Raw genomic sequence first — 18,781 nt, forward strand, 5'->3', positions numbered from 1 at the left:
ACAGAAAGTGGCAGTGGCTTCAGGCCCATCACCTGGAAAGAAACCATGCTGTCATGAGGTCCTTGCTGCTGTTGTCTGCTTTGGGAGAAGGGGAGGAAAGAGAGGAAGAGTAGTTGTCATTTACTTTCACCTTGGCTAGAAGTGTAGGGTGCTCCGATGGCTGGGAGACAGCTGCAAGGCAGAGGCTGGGGCTGGGAAAGTGTCAGCGCTGAGAGGGACCTGGGGACCATGTTGATAGCTCGCTCCAGAGGTAAAGGAGGGATTCTCACCCTCCTGTGCTCAAAAGAGGAACTACTCTACTTGTTTTGGCATTTCCAAGAGTACCCAGGACAACCCCGACTTGCCTCACCACCACCAGCTTCTCCAGCCCCTGTTGCCAACCAGATATCCCAGCAATAAAACGCCTGTTGGAGGGAAAATTTTGGGTTGTGATCCACTATGTGTGCATGCCTGAGAAACACCCAGATCCTAATTACTTTTTGCTAATTAACCAAGTCATTATTTGTGCCTTAGGTGTGAAACGTAGTCCCTCAGAGCTGGCAGAGGGTGATGTTGATGTTGCCAATACCTGTGGTCCATATTACATAAACAATCTGAGTTATTCAGAGGAAGATTTTGACAAACTGGTGAACCTAAGTTACTACAACGTCCAGAACAATAAAGATTTGATTCTTCAGGCCTTGCGCACCGCTGTGGAGCGGAAAAAGCAGCATAAGAAAGAGCAACCACTGCAAAAACCTCCCGATGGGGATGGTATGTGTGTGCCTGATAGAGAGGGAACCCAGCATTTGGCTGACTGCCCAGCACTAGGGAATATGAAATAAAATAGCTCTGAGTCCTGTTAACAAAGAAGAAAAGGAATTTGATTACGAAGTGAAGAAAAGCCAAAGAATGCTAAGAATAGCACTTCATTTGTCATCAAAAATGCTGAAGCCTGGCTGTCAGTGAAGGGAATAAACACAAAACCCCAGAGCTCTTCCTTAATGAATTAATGTGCTTCCCTCGTTGGCAACCTCAGGAGTGTGGCTAGGTGAGGCTGTGCTCTGCTCGTGCTTGCAGAAGTGACCTTTCAAGCCAAGGCCAAAATGCATGGACAAGGAAGTGTGAGGAGGTTTACATTGACCATGTTTGTGCTCTACCTGTGCTATAAAAAGACAGGATTGTCAGTCCAGAAATGCAGCAGAGAACAAAATCCATTGTCTCTAAAACAAAACCAAGAATCCCATTTGTGAACTATGGAGTCTTTATGTGAATGTAAATAAGTATTAGACTTTATATAATAAAACACTTTTTTGGAGTCAGTTACAGCAAATAAACATTTTTCACAGCAAATACATGTTAAAGCCATTTCTTTTAGGTGCTTCTTTCTCTACTAGCCAGACAATTAAAGACAACAATGCTGACTTATTTCATAGCTGCTGAAAAATTATTGAAGGAGAAATTATACCTGCTCCAGACCCAGAGGTGAACTGCCCCAGGATCCTGGGACCCCTTGAGTTTAGGGTTACATTTAAGACTCACCTCTACAAGAACTGACTCCTGATAATTTATTTTATTAAGATGGATTTAAGTGTTATTGATACATACCAAAGGTTTAAAGCTTCAAAATTTTTGAGACTATTACATCTGAAAAGACACCAGAAACACAGACAAAGCAGATCTAAAATTGTATATGTAATATCACTCACCCAAATGCAATTTTTTAACTTGCCATAGAGTATTGCAACTGAAGTTAACAGAACATTAACTTTCAACTTTCTGAATCTTTGGTCATCACATTAACATGGCTCTTTTCAGGTAAGCGGTCTAGTTTTTTGACAGATGGAATCCCAAGACTCTGTTTATTCTTTTTCTAAATTAACTTTTATTCAATGCTATTGATTTATTTATTAGACATATCTACAAGCCCAGGTTTCCTACAGGCTTCCCTGCTCCTCAGTTCTGCTGTAGTATCTTTTGTCAAGAGATCCTGTTATTGTGGGCAGAAAATGGAAGCCTTGCAAATCCCTTTGCTCTCAAGGTCGAGGGTCTCCTCCTAGGTGGTGCCCAGAAACGTAATCCTTCTGTTTACCACTTAGGTCAATGAACACTTACCTGTGATGTACACTACAGGAGCCCATACAGCTCCCGTCTGGGCTATATGCCCAGGGTTTACCTCCCACAGAAACATGAGAGCAAAGGCGGCAGTCATGCTGATGCATGCTGGATCTCATCACAATATGGGATGGGATGTAGCCAGAGGGCACAGCCAGACCTGAGAATTTGGAAGCGCTCCCAGGTTCCCGTATACAGTTAAGAGCTGTATTGTCTTAAGGGCAAAAATTATCCCGCTAACAGCAGGAAGCTTCTAGGCAGGAAGTCTGAAGACAAGCAGAACAAGGTGTGTGAATGCAAACACTTCCCTGCCCTTCCGGCAGCTTTCCACCAGCCACGAAGGGGTCATGGAGAACAATGAACACTTTACTCCATTTCAAAAACCTTACGTGAAATAATTATTTCGTACCTCTGAGCTCTCTATATTCAACAAGAACACAGAGGAAAATGTCAGGGCTGATCAAAGAGGTGGAATAGCTTCCACACAAGGGGTGAATAGATAAGGAATCTGCAACCTAGAAAAAGGACAACAGGAGTGAAAAGCAGAGAAAAGAGATCTATGAAATCTGGAGTGCCCCGTGAGAGATGAACAGGGAGTGACTGAGCACTTCTCTTCTAATACAAGACCTGGAGGAGATCAGACAAAACTAGCAAGCAGCAGGTTCAAAGTTAACAAAGTAAAGTAAGGTAGTTGTGTAATTAAGTTACAGACCTCTTTGACCATGGATGTTGTTGTTGATAGAAGCTTATGTATTCAAAAAACCTGATTGATGCATTCAATGGAAAATTTTTGAGGACTAAAAAACCCAACGGTTCTGCATCTGCCTCAGTCCTGCACTGAATCATTAATTCCCAGAGGCTGGGAGGACAGTCTGAGACAGTATTGTACCTGCTCTCTTTCTGTGATGTTCTCCAGTCAGTAAATACTGGATGCACCAAAGACAAGTGGGAAATCTGTCTCACCCCAGACTGCAGTACTTAGGTTTTCCACAGCTCAGATATTTTTGCAGATAAAAAATGATCAGGAGTAGTCAGAACTCCTAAAGATGTGGTGAGACTACACTCATTTAAAAGAAATTACTGAAGTAACATGGAGAAGATGTAAGTAACTGCAAGGATAACTTAATTACCTATAGACTAACCTATGGGGAAAAGTCATGAAAATGAGAGGAATACAAAACCAAACTGTAAAAATGGGTTTGTAAAAAATGAGGAAGCCAGTCAGCAAGACCCTACATGAAATGGTATAAAATCTTTAGACTCAGCATGGAAATTGCAGCAAAAGAGTTGCAAAACACATGCACAGCCCTAAATAAAGTGTGAAGCAAGTAGCCAAGAAAAGGCAGACTGGTTAAATGCTCAGGACTAAGCATTGTTAAAGCCTAACATCTGTTCTTTGAGGAAGAGCATGTGGAGGAGGGAGATGGAAAGGGCACATCTAAACCTGCTGATGTATTTAGAAAAGAACTGGAGTGTATAGAGAAAATGTGGTATTCAAGATGCAAATTAGGAGGAAGAAAGGTACATAGCTAAAAATGTGAATCAGTAGATGTGTTGGCCCAGCAAAAAGGGATTTAAATAAGGATCTTGCAAAGGAGCCAAGGCCTTAAGTGTATAACACAAAAGATACATTTCTAACATAATGTTTACACAAAGACTCAGGAAAAAAAATCCCCCTCCTCCTTTTTTTTTTTTTTAAACTGGGAGCCCAAGCGTTTGTTTTCCAAGTAGTGAGCAAGTATAGACAAACTTTTATGTCAGAGAAAAAAAATGACTCATTTTCCTGCTTTCTTCAATGTTTTAGTGAATGTGGTATTGTATTCCATTAAAATCTCTTGTAAAATCAATAGAAAAGGTGATCCTCCCTTGTGGCTTAACACAGTATCAAGACCTAAGCTTAAAGCTAGTAGCCGTATCTGCGACACAGGTCCCACAGCAAAATTTCAGTGTTCCACCAAGAATTTTCACTGCCTTCAAAACAGTTGCCTCACGCCGTAGCTAACCCCGGCGGCGCTTAGTCACACACTTCTCTGGCGTCCAAAGTCAGCACCCATCACCAGAAAAACACGAAAAGCATTCGGGCGCTTCTGTCTCCAGACCCGAGCTGTCAGAGGGTTTCTGGATTTCACTGCAAGGCGCCGAAATTTTAGCGTGGAGGAGCAGCAGGCACAATGAACCTCCAGAGGCGGATTTGTGGCCCAAAAAAAAATAATAATAACCCCCTTCTGATTCTGAAAAAAATAACAACATCCCCCCTCAGAAACGAGCCCACCCCCCAAGCCACCCGACGCCAGGGCGGTTTACCTCAGGCAGACGGGCGCTGCCCGGCCCCGCCCCTCCCTCAGCCGGGCCCGCGCAGCGCTGCTGGCTCCGCCCCCGCGCCGGGGCCGGGGCCGCCCCCCGCTCCCTCTCCCTCCCCGCCCCTTGCGGCGGCTGCGAGCGCCGGGCGCTGGCGGCCGAGCAGTGCGGCGGGGCGCTGGCGGCGGCGGGATGTTCAGCTGGCTGGGGAAGCAGGGCGGCGGGCGGGAGCGCGGAGGCGGCGGCGACGTGGTCCAGACGGTGACGGGGGGGCTGCGGGACCTCTACCTCCGCAAGCTGCTGCCGCTGGAGGAGCACTACCGCTTCCATGACTTCCACTCGCCCGCCCTGGAGGAGGCCGACTTCGAGAACAAGCCCATGGTGCTGCTGGTGGGGCAGTACAGCACCGGCAAGACCACCTTCATCCGGTAGGCGACCCCCCCCCACCCCCCGTGCTTGCGCCCTTCCTTCTCCTCACGCCGCCGCCGCCGCGCCCGGCCCCGCTCGGGGAACGCCGGCCGGCGCCCCGCCCGCCCGCCGCCCGCTCCCTGATCCTCCCTCGCCTCACGCCCGGGGCCTTTCTGCTGCGCGACAAAAGACCCGCTACGGGCTCGCAGCCCGGCCGCGGAGCGGGGAGCGCCCGTCCCGCTGGAAGGCGGCTAACGGCTCCGCAGCGGGGGGGCTGCTGCCGGCGGGCCGGGGGCGGCGGGACGCGGCCGGCGTCCTTCCCGAGGAGCGGGGCTTATCCCGGAGCCCCCCACGCTGTGTCGAGGGTGGGTGCCGCTCCCCGCTCGGTTACATGGTCTGCGGGGCGCCTGTCAGCTTCCTGTTCGAGAATATTATCTCGATTTCACGTTCTGCTGAGAAAGTGTAACCTCCTTGTCTACTTCCTCTTAGCTTTTCTTTTTTTTCTTTTTTTTTTTTCTTTTCTTAATCTCTAAATTATTTCAACCGGCATCGGCCGTCACAGACCATTTAACCTTACCTCCCCTTCTGTCCCAAAAGTAGTTTGATGCATAGCTTGGATGTGAAGATCAGAGAGAAATGCAACAACAGTTTTATGAAGGCAGAAAACACACGGTATCTGGAAAGTCCTGGGTTTTTTTCCCCAAACTCTGGTGGTCAATTGCATTGAACAAGCAATATCACTAATAGGGCAGCTTAACAATGTTGCTGCTGTTGTAGTATTTTCTGTCTTTCCTGTCTTCCTTATTGCTAAGTTTGTTAGCGATTTTTAGGAAGCTGAAGTGTGCCTTGGGTATTATGAGCTTGAGAGTATTTTGCATATGTTTGAGTCTGTTTGCCTCTCATATGCACCTTACAGATCAGTCTAAAGTTATACAAAACTCTCCAAAAGATGCTGAGTGGTCAATTGGATCACATTTTGACCTACTTATTATGTCTGAATTTCATTACAGTACTTCTGTAAACTTTACAAATGTTTCTGTTTTGGTTCCAAAGGTTACCAGCAGCCTTACCATAGCACTGTTTTCTTTTTATGGTGCAAAAGATCTACCTTCCTCTTCATTGAAGAGCAATGTTTGCCTTTACTCATCTGAGAGCTTTTCAGATGTTTACAGAGAGAATCATGTTTCATTTCTGGTTTTACAACTAGGTACTTGGAAGCTTGAAGTTGAACCTGTTTTTTTACAGATGATGCCTGAATTCCTGCAAACGCATAAAGTGGTTTTGCTCAGAGGAATGTTTTAAAAAATAGCAATAGGGCTATAATTAAAAGAAGAGAAACTTAGTTTCGGGATCCCCAAAGGTAGTCACAAGAAAGCCTGTGTTTGTGGGGAGGGTGATGTGGGTTTTCCTAACATTTCTCTAGTCATGCTGATTCATTTTCTTCTTTAAAATTACAGTTGCTTTGTTAATCTGTATATATTTCCAGAGAAGTGTTGTTACCTGGCTTATGGACAGGGGATGATGAGAGTGTGGGTAATACGGAGACAGAACAGTCCCAAATACGTATGTACCAGAACCTGTTCTGCCCGTCAGCTGAGTTGCTGTGTCATTTGCATTTCATAGGAAACTTTTTGCTCCTCCTGTAAAAGTTTGCTGTGGATGACAACACACGTTCTTGATTTATGGACATTCAACTTCTCTGTCCTTTACAGTTGCCCATATTTGACTGGAGTGCAAGTCAATATTCCACTTGGAAACATTGATATTCCTTGCAGTGCCTTAGGTATATTTCTGGTACTGTTGCTTTGTGAGTAACTTATCACCTTAACCATAAAATACTGAGCAATAGGGTTGACTGATGCCAACATACAGTCTGAGTGAGAAAAGTAGTATCACTTATTACAGCTATTTCCAGCTTTTTTTTTTTTTTTTTTTTAGCATTGATCACTGCTGGGTGAAGATGTCCAGACAAATTTGACAGAGATAAAGTTTTCAAAGATGTTTTCTCCTGAGTTTTATTAAAATATCTGACTCAATGGAGGAGGTGACTTCTACTGTGATGCACCTTTCTCTTTACCCACTTACCCCTTTCTCCTGTCCCCATTTTAGGTAGATTGCAAAGTGGAGAAGACAGGAATTGACTGTGGAGCCCCAGTCAGTAATAGAACAGCTGTTACTGCTTCTAAAGGACCACAGTCTGACCTCACTATGATGAACATTCATTACATCAGTGTTTGCTGTAGAATAGATAATAATTGGCAGAATCAGCATGAGAAAATGCTCCATTCAAGGTGGGCAGCAACTTAGACAATAGTGTCACAGTGACTGTTACTCAAAATCCAATTTAGAGGAGAAAAAGAAAAGCAAAAAAGAGAAGTGCTTGTATGTTGAAGGCAAGACTTAGAAGACATGGGAAGATATTATACTATCCAGGTCAGCCACAAATACATTTACCCTCTGGTAGGCTGAATTTCCCATGGAAAAAATGTCATGCACTCTCAAGATTGTTATAATTCTGTGTTTATATAGATAGTTTTTCTTAGAATTTAGACTACAGTTGTTTGGTTGTTTTTTTTCCCCACTAGTCTTTTAACAAGCAAACATTATTTTAAAACGTAATTAAAGCTGCTTTTTGTTCCACACTTCTCCATTTCATAGACAGGAGGGCATACTAGATCTGCTGAAGTGTTTACTATTAGGTTTATGTGTGAACATAACAATTCTGTTTAGCTGACAATACTCATTTGGGATTTACTTTGATTTAGAGTCTACATTATCGTGAGAACTTCACATTTTCATACCTCTGACACATCCACATCCACCTAGTTCCTTCCACTAAGCCTTCATGGAAAACAGTGATCCAGCAATGACTGAGTGTCCCTGGGGAGTAAGAACCAAACAAATGCTTCCAGGTCTCTTAACAGCTCTTCTGATTTTTCACTTGATGCTGTTTATCCTCTTTGCACTTGGAACAATGCAGTGAAACCGGCCAGTTTCGCGTTGTGGTACTGTTTTATTCAGGTGTTTATTCAAGTATCTGTCAATGCTGACAGTTCAAACAAATATAGCCAGGCCCAATATTATTAATTGTCTGATTGTTTTTAGTGGGGTGGGAGGATGGGTGAGGGCCAAATGCTTATCTTGCTGCTTGGCCTTGCAGCTTCTGCAATTCTCTCAATTTCTCCTGGCTGCTTTAGAGAAAGAGAAAGGAGGGACAGGAGAGGAAAATTGTAGTGTATGAAAAAGAGATAGGAGCTGGTCAGTGCAAGTTTGTAGCTGCAGACCTTTTTCTTTCCTTCTGACAATGAATTAAACTTCTAGTCTAATAGTGGTTAATTTGTTATATAGCTTTTCCATTTTAAAAGTGTAAGAGACTGACTTTTTTTGAAGAACTTATCAAGATGAGGAAAAACAAAACTAAATTCCTCAGCTTGCCAGGCTGGGCTTTTACATTGCTCAGAGGTGTTACTCGGAGGTTAAAATGGTAAACTTCCTTCTCTTTAACTCAGCCAGAGCTGGATTTTGTGAAAGCACCCTTCTGTATGCATAATATCTGGAGTCTGCAAGTAGCGTGCAATTGCTTGTACGGCAAGAATGGGCTGCATCTATTTCTTCAGGGGGGAAAAGGTCCCTCTTAATTTCTTTGGGTGAAAGCTGGAACTTCTTTGTTGCTAGCTCTACATGAAAGTCTTACTTGAGTTATTTGGAGTAGAATTCTTACACTAAAGAAAACACCTGCTAGTTTTGTTGCATTTAAAAAAAACAAACCCAAAAGTGTGGAGGATTTGGTGGAGTATGGAGGTGAGCAGCCTTATGAAAGGAGACTTGAGTTTGTCTCCCAATGCGTCACAGGGTATTCCTGCTCAGTGCTGCTCTGTCCAGCTCACCTGCGTTTGTGTGTTACTATGGCTTAGCTGAAGCATTTAGACTTCAGATGATTATCAGTATCCGCAACTGTGAGTAATCTTTGCTATCTCTGGAACTTTGTAAACCAGTTTCCCATAGTCGGGCTATACATCTTGCAAAGGAACATAGATGAATGTTTATTGGCAAAGCAGAAAGGTTATAGCCCAGGTAAAAACAAAGGGAGAAGAGTCAACAGGATGTCTGTTGTTTGATCTAGACTGTCTTTGGGACGCTCGCTATTTTTAAGCATTCTTCCTGTGAACCTTTTTGAACTCCCTCTCTGCTGAAAATTCCTGAGAAGGGCATGCAGTTGCGGATGCTAAAAATCCAGGTATTTTCCTGTGTTAATATAGCATAGTGTACAAAAACATTTGCAGCTTTTCACTTTACAAGAAGACTGCTCATCCCCTTTGTGTACCTAAGTGAAACTGTATTTTCATGCTGAGAGGAAGTGTGATATAGCTTGTACAGCCAGTGCTGAAGAATTAGGGTTTATTTTAGTCTGTACTGATTGTTGATGTGCAACTGTGAGCCAGTCCTAATGGAAAAGACCTGCCTTGGAAAGTGTTTCCTGTCCTGAATAGCTGTACCAGGCTCAGCACTGTGACTGTTGCGTGGGACTTAGTATTTGGAAGGAGATCTTGCCTTCCTGGATTGTTATCACTAGAAAAGTCTGTTTTTTAAAGCTGCATCTGTGAAGTTAACTTGGAAGTATCGTTGCAGTTCAGTAGCACTTTATTCTTGTTTAGTCATTTCAATAAGCAGCTAATCTGAATTTGCACTGTTGAGTTCCAAGCTAAGAATACAGATGTTGGAAATCCTGAAAGGTGCTCCATACTTCCAACTCTTTGTAAATTCTGCAAGCATTACATGTGCAGCAATGAGCAGGCAGTGAGATTACTTTTTATTTAGTCATCTAAAAGACCACCACTGCTGAACATCCATAACCGTGCCTGGCAGGTTCATGAGCTTATCATGGATAGCAATTATCCTGTCACCCTGAAGGTGTCTTATCCTGCATTCAGATCCCACTGTGTAGTTTTCTGTGACCTGGGATCTGGGACTTCTCTCATGTGCATCTGATTCAGTACAGTGTTCTTTACTGCTGTCTGGGAGCTTCTTGTATGTGTTGCCACCTTAGGAATTGCTGCCTCTGTCACCAGAAGTCTGGGAGTGACAATTCATCTCAAGAGAAGAACTTAGTGAGGAGTCTCATAGAGATCCTTTCTTTTTTTAAAAGAAGGGCAATGAGTAAAAGCAATATTGAGAGACTTTGAAGTAGAATGTTTTATTGTGGCAAGTTAAAAATCTTATTTTAGAAGTTCAAAGTATAATTGATCTTTCAAAATCAATGCTGTAGATAAGTCCAGTTTGGCTTCAGTGAAAATGGTAGTGGCTCTTGTGAGTTAGCCTTTGCATCCTGTTTTAGAGGGCTTTAGTCTGCAATGGTGTTCCATGAGGAGGCAGGAATACAATTCTGTGTTTTAGGTGTTTAGCTGTTTGCTACACACTTGAAAGTCCTGGGTTTCCATGCATAAAGTGTTCAACTGCTGAGCTATCAAAGGAGTTTTGTCTTCATTTTGATACATGATCTACTTTGTAAAGATGAGGGATCTGCTGTATTGTACATCTGCATGGGCAGAGAAGTTTTGAGTGTTGGGCTTTTTTTGCTTTTGGAGAGGGGTTAGTTTTATTTCCCTATTACTGTGCATTAGGTACAGCTTAATTCTAGAAGTAGAACAAAATGACTTTGGCATGTTCTGGCATGACTGTTCTTGTGTTCCTCCTTTCCCACAGTTTTTAGTGTTGGCATTTTTTTCATTTGTTTGTTTGGAAGCAGAAAGCTGCGGGAAATGTCATGTACATAACTGTTCTATGCTTTAAACGCTTTAAACCCCCCAGATCATAGGTTGAGCTGATTGGAGCCAGTTTGCTAAGGCTAGTGGAAAAAGATTTTTGAAATGTGTATGTAGTATGTATTTGTTCCTTAAATTCAGCTTCTGTGCACTGATCTATAAAGTCTGTGAGTATTTGGGTATTGAACTTAAAGACAGAGATTGTTCAGCAAATACAGATACTTTGTAGAATGTTTTTTGCAGCAAAAGCAGCCTTCAAGTCCTCTCAAATATTTGTTTATGAAATTGTATTGGGTTTGTGTAGCAGGGTTTTGATAGTGGGGGGGCTACAGGGGTGGCTTCTGTGAGAAGCTACTAGAAGCTTCCCCTATGTCCAACAGAGCCAATGCCAGCCAGCTCCAAGGCAGACCTGCCACTGGCCAAGGCCGAGCCCATCAGTGACAGTTGTAGTGCCTCTGGGAGAACAGATTTAAGAGGGGAAAAAGTTGCTGTGTAACAAGATACTGCAGCCAGCTGAGAGGAGTGAGAACATGTGAGGAAAAAAAACCCTGCAGACACCCAGGTCAGTGAAGGAGGAGGGGGAGGAGATGCTCCAGGCACCGGAGCAGAGATTCCCCTGCAGCCCGTGGTGAAGACCATGGTGAGGCAGGCTGTCCCCCTGCAGCCCAGGGAGGTCCATGGTGGAGCAGATCTCCACCTGCAGCCTGGGGAGGACCCCATGCCGGAGCAGGTGGGTGCCCGAAGGAGGCTGTGACCCCGTGGGAAGCCCGTGCTGGAGCAGGCTCCTGGCAGGACCTGTGGCCCCGTAGAGAGAGGAGCCCACACTGGAGGAGGTTTTCTGGCAGGACTTGCGACCCCACAGGGGACCCACGCTGGAGCAGTCTGTGCCTGAAGGACTGCAGCCCATGGAAGGGACCCATGCTGGAGAAGTCTGTGGAGGACTGTCTCTCGTGGGAGAGACCCCATGCTGGAGCAGGGGACGAGTGAGGAGTCCTGCCCCAGAGGAGGAAGGAGCAGCGGAGACAAGGTGTGAGGAACTGACCCCAACCCCCATTCCCGTCCCCCTGTACTTCTGGGGTTGGAGGAGGTAGAGAAAATGGGGAGTGGAGTTGAACCTGGGAAGAAGGAAGGGGTGGAGGGAAGGTGTTCTAAGATTTAGTTTTTATTTCTCATTACCCTACTCTGATTTGATTGGTAATAAATTAATTTCCCCAAGTTGAGTCTGTTTTGCCTGTGACAGTAATTAGTAAGCGATCTCTCCCTGCCCTTATCTCAACCCACGAGCCTTTTGTTATATTTTCTCTCCCCTGTCCTGCTGAGGAGGGCAGTGATAGAGCAGCTTTGGTGGGCACCTGGTGTCCAGTCCACTAGCAGAACAGGCATAGTGCTGTTGGATTAAGGGACAGAAAAAAACTATTATTCAAAGACCAATGTTAATATAGAAGTGCTTAAACCTAACTAGTGCTGTCATTGGATGTAGGACCATCACCTGTGCCTGAAGAACTCTCATTTAAATCCAGCTTTGATTATGTAAAAAAGTTAAATTGTAGTTGGTTAAAATTGTGGGGGTTTTTAAGAACTTGGTGACATGGAACCCAGGGAATTAATAATTATGAGATGACTTGAGTTGATTGGAGAATTTTAATGTTCCTGTAATGTCAAATTACAGCACACTTGAAAACAGTTTGGTCTTAATGTTGAGGTGAATGTTTTCAAGATGATGCTGTTGTAAATGAGGACAGTAGCATTCATGCTTTAAAGTTAAGCAGGGTTGTCTGCTTCTGGTTTTGAAAAGTGGCAGCTGTCATAGTGTAGGCTGGAGGAACATTGTAAGCTGGAGGCTTGCTTGATAGGCTTGGGGCTTCTCTTGCTTCTCACTTGCTGTCCAGGAAGGGGTGCAGACAGGCTTTTTCTGTAAATGCATGCTCTGCTTCCATTAAGTTTTAGGATTTGAATACGCACATCCTTCGTTTGAGACCTTCTTGTCTGGAAAGTCAAGACTTGGTGTATCAGAATTGGTCCATTGAGTATGTGCTTTCTGCATCTCTTGAGTGGATTACTAAAAGGAAGATGCAAGATGGTTTCTGCTGGTACAGCACTGCCTCTCAGAAGTACGTTACTGTTAGGCCTCAAGTTCTGCAGATCTGACTTAGTTAACCATTACTTTTTGATATGCGGGTCAAAAGAAAAAAGTCATTTCCTCACTCCCAAACAGTTGTAACTGTATTGTCTCATAACTGTGTTATCTCTGCCTGTGGTAAGATGTGTTAAAGTTAGTAAAATCATACTGAGTTTATCGAAGGGTTAGATCTGTCAGCAGACTGACACTGCTCATGTGCTGTTTCAGACTGCTCTCTTTTAGTACCAGCAGCACTTGTATAGGCTTGAAAATACACACAAAAGCAGCAGCGTCTTGTGGTGTAACCTACAGCACTGGGATTGTTGGAAGAAACATCCATTTGAGTGGTTCAGGTGCTGTGGTTGAGGGAATACCTCCACCCTGTTTTTGTAAGGGGATTTACTTTATCCTTTTACCTAGTTTTTGTGAAAAACTAGAATTCATTTGTGGTTTCTTTTTGGTTTTTTTCCCCTCCCTAGTTAATAGAAATAATGAAATGCAGGAAAAATGTAATTTTATTATACTAGAGCGTGTATATCCTTGGGAATTTTCAAGCAAATTATAGGTATTTGCTTTTGTTATAATTCCCAGTCATTCATTCTGTTACTTTATGTATTCTCCATCTTTAGATACCTGCTTGAACAAGACTTTCCAGGCATGCGGATTGGTCCAGAGCCTACCACAGATTCTTTTATTGCTGTGATGTATGGAGATTCAGAAGGAAATATTCCTGGAAATGCCCTAGTTGTTGATCCTAAGAAGCCGTTCCGCAAACTCAGCCGCTTTGGAAATGCTTTCCTGAACAGGTGAGATCTGTTTGCTTGTTGTCTTTTGATTTTTATCTTTAAATTTCTACTTGATACCACCTTCAAGCATCAGTGGTTTTTTTACTAAGTTTTTTCTGCTGTACTTGTTTTGAACAGCATGGAATAAATATTCAAATACAAGCTGGAGCAGTGGTTCTTTAAGTAAATTAAAAAAAAAGCAGTATTAGGTAGGGTAGTACTAGCATAGAGCTGTGTAAAACTTAAAAAAAAAATTGAAAAGGTAAGGAGTGTTTATATATATATTCAGTTATCAGAACAGAAAATCATTGTTAAAACCAGTTCACAGAGAACTGCTGAAATGCTCCACCAGCTAACTTGTTCGTAAGGTGTTACGCCAGCTGGAACTCAAAATCAGTTTGGGCACAAATCTCCCTACTCAGTGAAACTGATAGGTTAGTACTATTATTGAAAACTAACATCCAAAGAAGGAAAAGATCTTTTCCCTTTGATGCTGTCTTGTTCCTTTATGCTGGTCTCACCTGAGGTCTTGGTATAGCTCTTTAAAGTTGTGGGTTGCTGGGATATGTGAAAAGGCCTACAAGAATGGATAATATTTGATTATGCCTCCTGGATAAAGTACATATTCAAGGTGTTAAGTGTTTAACTAGCTGGTCTTCAAGCAGTCCTGTAGACTAGGATGACAATGTTAGCTTCTGGATGGCTGCTGGGTATTGGCAAAAAAGGGGAAAGTTGTTCGGAGGCTGTGAGTATTGTCATGGGTAACTTAAGCAGCAAGCTGAATCATAGAATTGTTTAGGTTGTAAAAGACCTTTAAGATTATGAAGTCCAACTGTAAATATTTCCAGTTAAAAGTTATTAATAACTTTGTTCATGTTGTGTGAGCAATCACATTGTTTTCTTCCTGTATTTGATGGTGGCTTGACATGGAGGCTTGGTTTTGCAAGCCCATTAATCTAAATTGGTTCTCTTCTAACAATAAACCTTCCTGTTTGGCTGATAAACACTGGCTTATGTGTTAAAAGTTCATCATGTACAGTCTTATCTCTCACTGTGCTTATTCACTGAAGAACGTTTATAGCTGCTTATAGTTGGCTTGGCTATCACTTTGCTGAGAGATAAGAATATGTGCTCTGGGAAGCTGCAGTCAAGTCCCATTTTAAATAACAATTTTGTGGTCCAGGATCCCTTTCTGTGAGCTTATTGGCTAAGTCTTGTCTTCTAGATCACTGTTCTAGTTCTCTTCTTCCCCACCATTGTGCTCTCTATGAAAAGTTAATATAATTGTACTGTAAACAGTATTTTGCACAATATTAAAATACTGACACAGAACATGGAGTAATACTACATGTTTGTTTGGATTAATGGGTTACATAATTTTTTGGCTAAATCATCTGTCCAGCTAGTTGTGTCAGGTCCTGAATCTTAGGCAAGCAAGATTATTTGCTAGCTAAAAAGATGTATGTTCAAAGTAACCGACGAAATTATTCCAGTTCTTCTGGTGACTGTGGTATTGTTATATTGCAGTGCTGTAAGCAACCGTATCTTCCCCAATATTCACATTTGCTCCTTAGTTTTGCAGCAGAGGTCTAGATGCTTATATCCCCCTAGCACCATCCTTGGCCTGCCACTATGATCATACTGCTGCTTTTTCAATACTGTCCACTCACTTCCCTTTCCTACTTTACTTAGTTGAAAATGTCCTAGGCTTTATTTCAGTATCTTTGAGTAACTTCTCCCTGTCATCTTTACCTGTGATCATACTATGTATTTTGCTTTGCCTTCTCTCATTTGCCATACTGGCAGTAACAATGCTTTATACCCAACATTACATTTTTCATTCCTGTCTTAATGTATTTCTCTCTACTCCTCTCTCTCCCTCACCCCTGCTTTATTTTTTGAATGATTTCACAATCATGGTGTTTTGCTTTGTGGAAAAACTTAAGGTATTACTTTTACAAGGCTATGGTTGCTTAGGCTGTGAAGTCAAGTGCCCTTTTCATCTAAATGTGACATGAAAGGAAACAGTGACTGAGGTAATGGAGAAACTAAAAACAAACAAGAAGACAGTAGCACAATCAAGGCTTGTACTTACTAATTAGCCGCATTAATTTATTGATGTTACCTTGCCTCTTTTTTCCATGACCCCTTCTTATTTCCCCCTGTATCTCACTGCTTGTGATAGATGTCTCTGTAAGGCTCCTGAGTGTAGAAACTTGTCTTTTATTTCTCCTGTGTACTTTTAAGGAAAGTTGGGGGAGAAGGGGATGGGGACAGGACATAGAGTGCCCTTGGATGCTGGTTAAAATAAGTGAGGAAAGAATATTGCAGTATACCAGAAGATCACGTAAATAAATTGGTGCTACTGAGAAGAAACATGAGGTCCTGCTCTATTCTAATGGGTATTTGAATGGACACAAAAAGGAGTATAAATTCTTACTAGATTCTTTGAGTTGTCCAAATTTAATCTAAAAAAAAAAAAATCATGGGGTTACAAAGTTGTTTTCATTTTTGCAAACAATGTAACTTATTTTTGCAAGTATAGTCTAACATTGCTGGTTTTCTTTAACAACAGTTTTACAGTAATATGAAAAACATGACAGTATCAAAGGTCTAATGTGTCACAAGCAGTTACAGTCACCTCATTCGCACAACTGTTTTTTTATAAAGTTTTTTTTGTGAAGGTCTGTTGTCATTAAAGTAGATAGTATGTAGTTTTGCTTTTTGAGGCAGAACTTAAAAATCACACTTCTTACAGGTCATGTAAGAAATAGTGGTCTAGAGCCAAATCTCAATGACAAAAAGAGATACTTGGATACAATTAGCATTACAGTTTTAAGTTGTCTGAAATATTAGTTTTATGTAAGATTTTTAACCTATCTGTTATCTTTAGATTATGGATATATTCTAAAAGCTGCAGCCAGTTAATTCTGAGTTTATAATTTAATTTCATATTCTTTTCCTGTGTACTTTCCTTCTCCCTTTGCCACTAATGACTGCTGTGAAGACTTCAATGTCTTTCCATTTCTGAGGCCTGTAGTTCTCTATTTTCTTGCACAGCCTTTTCCAGCTGTCCCAGTTTGGGTGATGCCTAAGTGAAAATACTGCTGTATTGTTCAGCTGAAATAATGGTGCCTGTTGTCTTGTACGGAAGGCCTAGAAAGATCTCAGTGATACCAAAAAAGTGCTGGGCTTTCTAATAGCGATTAAAAAAAAAAAAACAACAAACAAAATTTAGTCTTTACACTGTTCCAAATTTATGAAAGCTAATTCATGTTGTACATACTAGTGATGTATATTTTTGTAATGGTTGACATGGTTAAATGTGTTTTCTTTGTTGCTTATGCATGTCCACTATGCTTCCACAAAATGTGTTTGCTTTAACATAGTGTCTCCTTTAGGTTTTGGAAAGTTCAAAAAATGTCACTTTATTCAATAGTACCTCACTGCTCTTTCAAATGCATTTCTTAAAAAGATTAGCCTTAGTGGAAAAGTTTGCTTCAAGATTTGCAGTATTTTCTACACCTGATGTTCCACTAAAAAAAACACCCCCCCTCACCCCACCCCCCACCCCCCCACCCCCCCAAAAAATAAAACAAAACAAAAAAGGGTAGTGCTGTTTACATACCCTAAGGTTTTATCAGGCCAAGGTGGCTGCTGTTTCCTTATTCCCCTCTTGGGTTTCAGTGAGGGGCATAGCTGATGCTGCTGTTTCTGTTGTACCCAAGAAGAGATGCTGTGTGCTTTTGTTACAGACTTGTTACTACAAGGACACCTGAAAAACAAGGTGAAGTGAGGTGTAAAGTTTTTTTTTCTTCCTGATTTCCTTTGAATGATCTGAATCATTATCTGTCCAAAAATAGCTTCCAAATTTTGATATATCTTACGTTTTGTGTGATATTTGACTGCCTGAATTCATCTTAACTCAGATTATCTTTGATCTTGAAGTTCTTGTTTGACCTTGGTACGGTTAAAATTTGCTGTCGGTGATACCCTGTTTCTTGAGGTAGTGTGCCTTCTAAAGCGATGGGTTAACACAGGGCAGCTCTCCTATGGCCTGAGCCTGCAGCTTAACTCTGTGCTGGGCTGCCTCCCAGAGAATGGCTGCCAAGCTCTGCAGATTCACAGGAGGAGGGCAGGTTACACTGTCTGCTTGCTAGTACGTCTTCAGCTGCTACCCCTTAAGAAGATTAAACTCTTATGCAAATCTCTTAAAGGCAGTTTATGATGAAGGGAGGTGAAGTTCTTCAGTCCTGCACTGTCCCAGAAGCATCAGGGTAGTTTGGATTTAACACACAAAGTGGGTTTTTTTGCATAACTCTGAGGCCTCGTGAATTATTTATTTTTCATAACACCACCATTGAATTTGTCTCCCATCACAGAGGCAGGAGATTATTGTTTAGAGCCTGCTGTGTGTAATTTGAACTATTGATTCTGGCAGTGTTAAAGCTTTTGCTCGGTTTGTGGGAGAAATACTGTTGTTTTTCAGTCCTCTGCAAGCCCCACCTAAGGAGGGTGGTAGGTTAGAGACAGGGACTGTTCAAATGCTGCCAAACCAGGTCAGGGGGTGACTTGCCAGTAACTGGAATATAAACATGTTGTCAGTATGGCTTTCTGCCCGCTCCCCTTTTCTTTTGAATCTCTTTGAATTTGGGAAAATGTTGAAGTATGTGAAGTATTGTTTATTGTGTATACTAGTTTTACTCCTAGCAAAATGTTTGTTTTATGCAGTCTTTTTAATGTTGCATGTATGGTCCATGTTGTCAGCTCTTGCACTGATAAAATTCCAAATTTTGCTTAGACATATATATGGTTTTATAAGGTTTTCTAGTGTTTTTTTTTTAACAGCTCTCTTTATGTTTTGTTTTCTTGAACATGTATGGTTGCCAGACATAGGGGTTCATTAGGGCTTAAGAAACTTTTCTGTTAAAAATCTCACTCAAGTCTTTCTAAAAGCAGATATATGAAGGGGAGCTCTCAAGGGACAATGTACCTGTGAGCTAGAGCTATTGTTAATGTTTTTTCTTTCCTCCTTTCCCGCAGGTTCATGTGTTCTCAGTTACCTAACCAGGTACTGAAGAGCATCAGTATCATTGACAGCCCTGGCATTCTCTCTGGAGAGAAGCAGCGCATCAGCAGAGGTGAGTTGCAGGACTTGAAAATAACCGAGCTTACTAACTATTTTTGCTGGACAAGTCATTATCCTAATCTGTTTGAGGCCTGTTTTAGTGGTTTTGAGTGGTGGTGTGTCCCAAACTTTCTTACTACAAGGCCTGTTAAACCCATGTTTTAAGGCTGGAAGTAGGGTTTGGAAC

The 18,781-nt window shown here is 42.2% G+C and overlaps 2 protein-coding genes across 6 annotated transcripts in view; both read left to right on the forward strand.

Moving 5' to 3' along the window:
• The window catches only part of LOC142032460 (cytosolic phospholipase A2 epsilon-like), a 38,774-nt gene extending 37,474 nt beyond the window's left edge, over positions 1-1,300 (forward strand). For both annotated transcript variants that reach the window (XM_075031110.1, XM_075031111.1), the window contains exon 21: positions 514-1,300. In XM_075031110.1, coding sequence (XP_074887211.1) covers positions 514-824 — 311 coding nt within the window. In that variant the 3' untranslated portion in view covers positions 825-1,300. The remainder of the gene's footprint in view (positions 1-513) is intronic.
• Positions 1,301-4,538: 3,238 nt separating this feature from the next.
• EHD4 (EH domain containing 4) overlaps positions 4,539-18,781 on the forward strand; it is a 33,580-nt gene continuing 19,337 nt past the window's right edge. For 2 of the 4 annotated variants that reach the window (XR_012650788.1, XM_075030664.1), the window contains exons 1-3: positions 4,539-4,820; positions 13,311-13,487; positions 18,510-18,607. Coding sequence is in view for 3 of the 4 variants with exons in the window: in XM_075030664.1 (XP_074886765.1) it covers positions 4,585-4,820; positions 13,311-13,487; positions 18,510-18,607 (511 nt within the window). In the remaining variant the exon portion in view is untranslated. Of the gene's footprint in view, positions 4,821-10,942; positions 11,590-12,503; positions 12,674-13,310; positions 13,488-18,509; positions 18,608-18,781 lie in introns of all 4 variants that reach the window. The other 2 variants (XM_075030666.1, XM_075030665.1) reach the window with 2 other exon arrangements.

Source organism: Buteo buteo, chromosome 6 (assembly GCF_964188355.1).
Source record: "Buteo buteo chromosome 6, bButBut1.hap1.1, whole genome shotgun sequence".
Taxonomy (NCBI): Eukaryota; Metazoa; Chordata; class Aves; order Accipitriformes; family Accipitridae; genus Buteo; species Buteo buteo.